Source organism: Amphibalanus amphitrite, unplaced genomic scaffold, assembly GCF_019059575.1.
Source record: "Amphibalanus amphitrite isolate SeventyFive unplaced genomic scaffold, NRLGWU_Aamphi_draft 000356F_arrow, whole genome shotgun sequence".
Taxonomy (NCBI): Eukaryota; Metazoa; Arthropoda; class Thecostraca; order Balanomorpha; family Balanidae; genus Amphibalanus; species Amphibalanus amphitrite.
In genome coordinates this window covers 171085-180916 of record NW_024881850.1, presented here as the reverse complement: position 1 = coordinate 180916, position 9832 = coordinate 171085, and the positions used below count along the sequence as shown (strand labels likewise).

The 9832-nt window shown below is 49.3% G+C and overlaps 1 protein-coding gene and 1 long non-coding RNA gene across 3 annotated transcripts; both read left to right on the top strand.

Moving 5' to 3' along the window:
- The first annotated feature begins 4431 nt into the window (after positions 1-4431).
- Positions 4432-5982, top strand: LOC122389362. 2 transcript variants are annotated; one of them, XR_006257962.1, is made up of 3 exons: positions 4432-4657; positions 5006-5131; positions 5572-5982. It is a non-coding gene; the product is annotated as an uncharacterized LOC122389362 (long non-coding RNA). The 2 variants fall into 2 exon arrangements; XR_006257963.1 differs by lacking the exon at positions 5572-5982 and adding an exon at positions 5516-5565.
- A 137-nt stretch (positions 5983-6119) lies between these two features.
- LOC122389361 (uncharacterized protein K02A2.6-like) lies at positions 6120-8701 on the top strand. The gene is made up of 4 exons (XM_043381294.1): positions 6120-6502; positions 7187-7438; positions 7747-7864; positions 8144-8701. The coding sequence occupies exons 1-4, from the start codon at positions 6275-6277 to the stop codon at positions 8452-8454; spliced, it is 909 nt and encodes a 302-aa protein (XP_043237229.1). The 5' UTR covers positions 6120-6274; the 3' UTR covers positions 8455-8701.
- Positions 8702-9832: the final 1131 nt, after the last annotated feature.

Here is a 9832-nt window from a genome sequence, read left to right as displayed (position 1 = left end):
ACGATGTCAAAATCGTGGTTCTGCGGCCATTTTTTGCGAAGTTATTTGCCAAAAACCAAACCCGCTGCTTGGGTCACGTTATGAAATGGGGCCTTGCCGGGCGAGATTTACGCTGTTTCATGATATGTATAAATAGGTAGGGCATAGTCGTTTGAATAAAAAATTGGTTTGGAAGCAATTTCCTACGGAGGTACACACCATTTCAATGTCCTACCCAGCTCATACCGTCATAAATTTCGACCAACCCTCAAAAGTATTCATGCGTTATTCGAGCAGCAATTAGGCAAATTGCAAGCTCGCCACAGAGCACAAATCCTATAAGAGATAGTCCTTATTTAAAACATATGCTCATTGGATATTCAAGAAGGTTGCTCCTAAATATTGTGGTTCTAGCTTCAAAAACATGGATGTTATGAATGCCGATAGGTTTCGCGAGGCTACACCGGCCGGATCGCCCACTGTGCGCTGGGGGGCAGAATCTGCCCCCCTCAAGTTTTTCGACAATAACTTCTAAACGCGTTACGCCAGCGACGTCAAACTTTCAGTACCTTATCATACATCAAATTGACACGTTCCCTTAAAATTTGAGCGAAATCCGTCGGAAAATTTTTGAGGAATTGACGTTTTAGTGACGTCATGTTCGCCATTTTCGCCTCAAAAACGGCAAAATTTCAAACGCCGCTAACATCTTCATTTTTAAAGGAATCAAGACGTAACAAAAAAGATGATACGTGATTCCACTTTGTCTATCAAATGGCTATCTCGGTATTTTGAAAATTTTGGATTTTAGCCCAAAATTTTGCAAAAAACCGACCTTTTTGGAAAAATAGTTATCAAATCCAAAATTTTAAGTGTATCGAAAAAAAACGGAATATATGTCAGAGAAGTGGTCAATGTGCACCTACATACCAATTTTTAGAAGAATCGGTTCAAAAATGTGGCAGTTATTCAAAATTTAATGACGTCACGACACGCATTTTTTTAATGATTTTTTTTTTGGAAGTTCTAGACCTCGTACGGAAACAAAAATAGCACCATTCGATTCGTCTTGAAAAACTGCATCAGATAGACACCTTTTTAGGCCTTAACAACCAACTTCAAAATTTGACCTCACTTGACCTGACCTTGACCTGGCCTCGACCTGAAATTCATCCAGAGGTGGTCCATATCACTTATTGAGTGTGCCTATTGAATTCTATGAGTAAAATGACCCATAAAACATGTGTCGCACATGCCCTTTTCTATATTTTGTTTTTGTTGACCTGACCTTGACCTTGACCTTTGAATGACATTGTATGCAACGAATATTGTCTTGTTAGTCTAAGAACACGTTTTGGGCAATCAGTCGCAGTCCATTCTTCGGCAACTACGATGCAAGGCCGATACTGTAGAAACTTGCATTTTGTACCCTTGACCTGACCATGACCTGACCTCTGACCTACTTAAGCAAAAAAAAAATTGGCTCTTAACCCTATTAGTGGCAGGCTCCTGGCTACCCCATATTAGTGGCAGGGGGGGCTGTTTACGACCCCCCCTTGATATCTCGAGATCTAACGGGCCGATTTTCAAAATTCAAACGGCATTCGATTTCTCTCAACGAGATCTACATTTCTAAAAAAAAAATGTCAATAGGGGGGTAGAGGGGGGTAAAAACGGGCAAATTGCAGATACATTTTAGACTGTTTATCACGGCCAGGTTTCTGAACCAATCTTAACGCAACTTTTGCCGATCGATGGAGAATGAACCAGGAATTCACATGGATCCTAAAAATATGCATTTTCAAAAATCATAGGCGGATACAGATCATTGAGATTGGGGGTACACAAAAAGTATAGTAAATAAGGTTTTTGTTGGTACTGTTTCTAAAAAGGGTGGCAATGGTCTTGTTATGTTACAATTTTCTCATGAGAGAACGACTAAAATTGTATTGGTCATGCATAGGCGGTGTCAGGGCACCTATGTTGGGGAGTAAAAAATAACCCCCCTTTTTGGACGCCTGGATCCGCCTATTATAGCAAAAACGTGTCAAAAGAGGATGCACAATAACTTTGTATATGTTATCACATGATACCTTTCATTCACTGTTCGTAAAACTGGTGCAGCATCGTGATCTTCGCCCAAATGACTCGCTTCACGAATAGGACCCCCCAATTCCCAGTGCTCTGGAGCCGCCCCTGGTAAAGTTATGAACTTGAAATTTTCAGGGAATGTGCCCAATTTAGTTTTAGGAAAAGTCACAAAATTTCAGCATCGTAGCTTCAGCGGTTTCGGAGATATTCCCGAAAAACCTGAGGGGTGGATAAAAACAATCCCCCCCTGCCACTAATAGGGTTAAGATTCGCCTTTTTGAGAGCTTTCGATTGCCGTTTTCCCCGCCTTTCTACGAGCATCGGTTCGGAAGTTAGACAGGGGGCAGAATCTGCCCCCCCCCCCCTCCCCCAGCAGGACGCGTATGGCTGAATAGCCCAGCGGGGCGCGGGTTAACTTCAGTGACATATCCCATCTTAAAAAGTAATAAAATGTTCTTTACCTTTATTACTTTATTTATTACTTTTATTATTATTATATTTTTATTTCTTTTTATACTTCACACTTGTAGGGGCGTCGGATGGATCCTTCTCGGCTTTTCGCAAATAGTTCGCAGAAAAAGCGGCTGCGACAAAACTTCCAGTACTTTCGAGTTCATTAGTTTTACACAAGCCCTCAAAATTTCATGAAACTGGCCTAGGTGACCTTTGACCTGTGACCGGTTTCTTGAGACGTCAGGCCGGAATTGCGGTTCGGCGCATGTCGGCGCACCTTATTCATGTACTTCCAGACTACTTGTGATTAGAAACGTGCCGGCATGTGAAATGTTGGTTGCCTCACGCATTATGGTGGGTCTCAAGGTTACTTGGCAGTCATATAAAGATTATTAACCTTTGCTTACCTCGGGTTTGGTAGTTTTGGTGCCTAAACAATATGTTGTGAAGTTGTCAGTGGTGGTGGTTTGCAACTATCATAACCAGCGGACACCTTCTGGTCGCCCTGACCCGACCTACTTCAAAAGAATGAATACATGTCATCTTTAACCCGCGCCCCGCTGGGGCTTTGGATTTTCACGCCTTGCTGGGGGAGGTGTCTGAACAGCGAACACCCCTTTCCCCATTGTAACTCAGCTCCTGGGCCACGTAGCGACACCCGGTGGGCGGCATTCAAAAGACCGTCAAGAATAATGAAGTAGTTACTTCGGTCACTTTTTGGATCCAGTCAAAGGCCAGGCCACCATAGGTCATCAAAGATCATTTCGCCAATTTTCGGGTCGAGTTTTGACAATTTTCGACAAACCGGCGCATAACTCGGAAACGAATAGAGCTATAACGCCCCGGAAAGCATATTTGATAACCCCTCTTTCTGAAAATTATCCCAAGATTTGACCTAGGTCAAAGGTTTAGCCTGCAGGGGGCAAAAACGGCCAAAGTAGGCGATTTTGCAACGGTTCTCTGCAATAACGTTTTACTCAAAACTTGCACGAACTTACCTTTACCGGCATCGTGTTCCTCTCGTCGATACACGTTGAATGAGCTATACTTTGACCGGTCAATTTGAAAAGTTGACCTCAGGTTAACCCTCGTCGGCACGGCACCCTCGTTGATGCACCCCCCCCCCCCCTAAGGTTTTTCGCGAATAACTCGCGTATAAAGCGGCTGATTGCGACAAAAATTGCAGTACCCTCGCATTGAACACTTTGCACCTACCATTAAAATTGCATGACCCTGACCCAAATGACCTTTGACCTGTGACCTACTTTCCGAGACCATGTTTGGCCGGAATCGCGATTCGGCGTATGTTGGCTCGCATTAGCCGCGCGTTTGCAGGCTTCGTGGTTTCAAACGTTCAAACATGTGATTTGATGTTGCTCACATGCATTAGGGTGGATGCCACGATCACCTGAGGGTCAGGTCAGGTCATTGACCTTTGGTGACCTCGGTCCACTTTTTCGAGTTTCACATGTTTCTAAGCTAGTTTTTGGAGCTGAATTCGAATTTATCAACCATTTGAACATTTATGAAGAAGTTTTGGTACCTTCGTAACATGTTACGAAGCTGTCAGAGGCGGATGACCCGTACTACGAATACCCGTCACGACCCCTACTGATTGACCTGACCTGACCCGACCTGGTCTAAATGCTTAAAGACATCATCTGTGATCAAAACTAACGCGACATTCGTGATCAGCACCCCAAAAAAGAACCATAGCAGCTACACTTTACGACTTTCTAACAGGTCCCAATTTTCCCGACTTTTGGGTCATTGACCTTGTGATGGTTTGAGTGTCACTGGGCCGGCTTGATTGTAGGCCCCTGACTGCGGTCTATGACCCGGGGCGCTGGGTCAGCTGAGTGGCGGTGTGAGAGTGCCGACCGCCGGGCCGGAGCGGCGGCCGGCAGTCTGGAGTTGGACCGGTGCCAATAAAGGTCCGTGCTGAGCCTGGATGTTACAATTGGCGACGAGGTGAATATCGTGCTATGGAAGATGGCTGAAGGCTTCAGTTTAGCCCCATTTGATTTACGCGAAGATGTGTGGGAAGAGTGGTTCGAGAGATTTGAGTTTTACTTGGATGCAAGAAATGTGACTGACAGTGGCAAGAAGAAGTCCTACCTGCTTTCACAATGCGGTAAGGATACCTATTCTGTGTTACGGAGTTTGGTGTCGCCAGGCAAAGTCGGTGACAAATCGTACACAGAAATTGTGACTTTGCTCAATGGTCACTTGAAACCTCGAACGTCTGTGACTGTGGCTCGATTCAAATTTAACACGTGCTGTAGAAAGGAGGGCCAGTCAGTAGCAGAGTATGTTGCTGAGCTGAGGAAGCTGACTGAGCACTGTTCTTTTGGAGAGACCCTGAATGAGATGTTGAGAGATCGTTTGGTATGTGGAGTGAATGATGCTCAGATGCAAAGGAAGTTGTTGTCGGAAGAGACACTGACATTTTCTCAGGCTAACCGGATTTGTCTGTCACTAGAAGCGGCTTCCAGGGACGCCAGGATCATCGGAGGACAGGAGAGCACCGTCAACGAGATCTCTGTGCCGGGTCGGGACGTGACGCCGGGTGGGATCAATGAAGTGCACGCCGGCCAACGCAGTCGCGGTAAGCCATGCCACCGCTGTGGCCGTTCTCATCCGGCCCAAACATGTCGCTACGCCAGCTTCAAATGTTTCAATTGTGGAAAAATTGGACATTTAGCACGCCGTTGTGTAGTCCCCAGAGGGAGCGGAGAACAGTCTCAAACCCGACGAGTGGGCTCCCAGACAACCAGGCTGGTGGAAAGGGACCCGCCCAGACAACCAGGCTGGTGGAAAGGGACCCGCCCATTTCTGACACGAGTCTGATTCTGATTCAGATAGGATTCATACGGTAGTCAACGCCGTTCAAAATGCGTCTCAGCCGGTCATTGTTGATGTTGATGTCGAGGGCACAGTCATACAAATGGAGGTTGACACGGGCTCGGCTGTCTCGCTTTTGAATGTGAAGACGTTTCAGGAGATACATCCGACTCCTGAGTTGAAGAAGCCAAAGTCTGTCCTCAGAACCTACACTGGAGCCAAGATTCCGGTCGTGGGTGAGTTCATCGCGGACGTGAAGTACAACAACCAGGCGAGATGGCTTCCACTGGTGGTGGTTGGAGGAGATGGACCAAACCTCCTCGGGCGCGACTGGCTTGGGAACCTGAAGCTGGACTGGTTCAACATCTTCTCGGTGAGTGGAAGTGATGCTGTCACGGCTCTGAAAGAGAAATACGCTGAAGTGTTCAGGCCAGGCCTGGGTGAGCTCAAGGGGGTGAAAGTTAAACTAGACATTGACAGTAGTGTGGCTCCCAAGTTTTACAAACCGAGGCCGCTACCTTTTGCATTGAAGAAAAGGGTCGATGAGCAGCTAAAGCGAGAGATTGACATGGGTGTGCTTGAACCAGTTGGACATGCAGCTTGGGGTGCTCCGATTGTACCGGTTTTAAAGTCAGACGGCAGTGTCAGAATCTGTGGGAATTTCAAGCTGACAGCGAATCGTGCCGTTCGTGTTGACAAATACCCACTTCCAAGGATAGAGGATCTCTTTGCCTCACTGGCGGGAGGCAAAGTCTTCACCAAACTCGATCTGAGCCAGGCCTACCAGCAGTGCGTGGTGGATGAAGACTGCAGAGATATCCTGACGATTAACACTCACCTTGGACCTCTCAGGTATCGACGCCTGGGCTTCGGTGTCAACTCGGCGGTGGCGTTGTTTCAGCGAGAGATGGAGAAGTTGTTGAATGGTATGCCTGGTGTCTGTGTTTTCCTAGATGATGTGCTCATAACTGGGAAATCCCAGAACGACTGCTTACAGCGCACATCTGCGGTGTTGGAGAAGCTGCAAGATGCCGGACTCCGTGTGTCGGAGAAGAAGTGCAAATTCTGCGTCGACAGCGTGGAGTACCTGGGACACAGGATCGACGCTGAGGGCTGTCACCCCACAGAGGCGAAGGTGAGAGCCATCCACTCTGCGCCAAGTCCCAAAAACGTGTCAGAGCTGAAAAGTTTCTTGGGCATTCTGAATTACTATGCTCGTTTTCTACCAAACCGATCTGAGGTACTGTCACCATTGCATGAGCTTTTGAAAAAGGATGTTTTGTGGGCCTGGGGACCAAAGCAGCAGAGTGCTTTCAATGAGGCAAAAACGTTGATAACGTCGGAACGAGTGCTGGCGCATTTTGATCCAACCGTTCCTCTTGTGCTCACTTGTGACGCATCCTCTGTTGGCATTGGCTCAGTGCTCTCACACAGATACAGAGATGGGTCCGAGAAGCCAGTGGGGTTTGTTTCACGATCGCTATCCAAAGCTGAGCAGAAAATGAGCCAAATTGAGAGGGAGGCGTTGGCCTTGGTGTTTGGCGTCACGAAGTTTCACCAGTATTTGTTTGGAAATGACAAATTCATTTTGGTGACTGACCACAAGCCACTGGTCAAACTGTTCGGTGAGCATGAAGGGATTCCGGCGACAGCATCCGCAAGGATTTCGAGATGGGCGCTACGGTTATCCGCGTACAATTACACGATTCAGTACAGATCAACGACGCAGATAGGACATGCCGATGGTCTCAGCAGATTACCGCTTCCCGTCTCGAAGGAGCGTGACCATGAGGTGTCTGAGATGGTGTGTTTGTTGCAGAGCTTGGAGGAGGAGTTTGCATTGGACTCCTCCCGGATTGCTGCGCTGACGTCTCGGGACACTCTGCTGAGTCGGGTGCGGCAGGCCATAGAGACTGGTGAGTGGCCTGACGAGGAGGACATCCGCTCATTCTTCCACAGGAGAGATGAGCTGTCGGTGATCCGCGGAGTGCTGCTGTGGGGCAGCCGCGTGGTCGTGCCTGCCAAGGCACAGAAGCACGTTTTACACGAGCTACATGAAGGACACCCTGGGGTGAGTCGGATGAAAGCTGTGGCGAGAACATGTGTGTGGTGGACTCATATAGATGGAGACATCGAGCGATTCGTGCGCTCTTGCGATGGGTGCCAACAAACCAGGCCCCATCCTGTAAGAAACGAGCTACATCAGTGGAATTGGCCGAGAAAAATTTGGTCGCGAATTCATGTCGATTACGGCGGGCCTGTGAATGGGAAGTATGTACTGGTGGTCGTTGATGCAACATCGAAATGGGTGGAGGTTGTGTTGACGACTTCTACGTCCAGCGCTGTTACCGTGGATGCTCTTCGTTTGCTGTGCTGCAGGTTCGGCCTCCCGGACACCATCGTCTCGGACAACGGTCCGGCCTTCATCGGGGAGGAGTTCCAGCGGTTCACGAGGAGGAACGGCATCCGTCATGTGAGGACGGCTCCTCACAGGCCGGCAAGTAACGGGTTGGCGGAAAGGTACGTCAAGGAAGTAAAGTATGCGCTTCAAAGATCTACTTCCGGAACCATGTCCGTCAAACTTGCTAAATGGCTGATCAGCTGCCATTCAACACCCAATGCAACAACGGGGGTAACGCCTGCTTCAATGATGTTCGGTCGAGAGTTAAAGACGAGACTGCAACTTCTCAAACCGGACTTGGAACGGACTGTAGAGCAGCAGAAGGATAGACAGAAAGAGTACTATGATATGCGTACTAAAGGCCGTCAATTTCAGGTGTCCGACAGAGTCTACGCCAGAGGCTTCGGGAGCGGACCGGTTTGGTCGCCCGGAGTGGTCGTCTCTCTCCTCGGTGCAACGATGGCGGAGGTCCGGCTGGACGATGGTCGACTGTGGCGCCGTCACTTCGATCAGCTGCGGTCTGCGGGCGACTCTGCTCCGAAGAATCGCACGGAGACGGACGTCTGCGACTTCGGACGGCTGCGGGAGAGGCGGGACCTGGCGGGTGGCGAGCCGGACGAGAGTTGGCTGGAGGACGATCAGCAGGAGGATCCCGTGGTGATCTCGGACCGGAGACCGGCGGCTGACGCCGGCCAGCCTGAGCAGAGCTCGGAGAGTCCCGGAGTACAGTCGTCTCCGGCTGCTCGTCCCCCCTCTGGTGCGTGCGTGTGTGCGGGTGATCAGACTTCGAGTGCGCGCGCGTGTACAGGTGATCAGAGTCAGACTTTGAGCGAAGGGACTGCCACGGGCGTGACTCGGGATTCTTTGGTGTCCCGAGGGCTGTCGGGCTCACTAGAGAGAGCGGAAGGTGTTCCGTCGGTCACACTGCGTCGATCACAGCGGGAACGACGCAAGCCGGACTACTACAGACCCGGTGCTGGGTAGATATGTGTTAATGAACACTTGAGACTTCTGTGTAGCTGTTGTGTTCTTTTCGTTTCTGAGCCAGGAATGGCGTTTGTTGTTTGTTTGTTGTTGTTGTTTTTTTTTGGAGGGAGGTAATGTGATGGTTTGAGTGTCACTGGGCCGGCTTGATTGTAGGCCCCTGACTGCGGTCTATGACCCGGGGCGCTGGGTCAGCTGAGTGGCGGTGTGAGAGTGCCGACCGCCGGGCCGGAGCGGCGGCCGGCAGTCTGGAGTTGGACCGGTGCCAATAAAGGTCCGTGCTGAGCCTGGATGTTACAGACCTAACCTGGACCTTGAAATTGGGTATCATCTGCTTCCTCCGGGCAACACGCTCGCTTTTCCGCGAAACTCTAGCTCGATCAAGGGCCAAACGCGAGGGGGGTCACCAACCATCCCCTTGTGCCGTCGAAGGACGAAATATGGCCTGTGCTGGCGAGGGTTAAGGTCATGACCTGACCGGAAAAGGTCGTGTTGCATATCAGTCGATCCATATCGTCGAGCTGAGTACGGCTAAGATGTTTTCATCGCTCTAGCATGCCTCTATCAAAAGCTATTAGCGAAAAATTGTGCATACTTTTCTTGACCTAAGATGACCTAAGGGACGTGGGCGTGGCGAAGGTCTAGTGAGGTCACTGGCCTCTTGTGACAAGAGCCTTTGTCTCGGTAACTCCCCCACCATCCAACACTGGGAAACTCGAGGCCATATGGCCGGGGATGCGGATACTATGCACAATAAGCACAGTTTCACCACGTGTTATTTTCCATTGCACCGTAATGTGGCACAGGGACCTTTGCTCCTTGGCCTTGAGGCGACACCTCTGGCTAGACTTGTACCAAAAAAGATGCGTCCCTGTTTCGTTTTCCTCGAAGTTTTCCTTCCATGTCGCCAAGCTGAGGATGTAGGTAATGTCCCCCCACCGCTATTAGACGCAAAATGCTCATAAATGGTCTTGATACGGCTTAAATACCGGCGCTTAATTATCAATAATGAAGTGAAATTGTGCTCCCACAGCACCAAACCAAGAGACATGGGATCTTAGCTTCCGCTAAGTCGGGACT

Excerpts from the sequence above, each read along its gene's own strand:
- LOC122389361 (XM_043381294.1), top strand. The coding sequence starts at position 6,275 with ATGGAGAAGTTGTTGAATGGTATGCCTGGTGTCTGTGTTTTCCTAGAT. Across the intron at positions 7,439-7,746 it reads TACATGAAGGACACCCTGGG|GTTCGGCCTCCCGGACACCA; the intron begins GTGAGTCGGATG and ends GCTGTGCTGCAG. Across the intron at positions 7,865-8,143 it reads GGACGGCTCCTCACAGGCCG|GTGTCCGACAGAGTCTACGC; the intron begins GCAAGTAACGGG and ends CGTCAATTTCAG.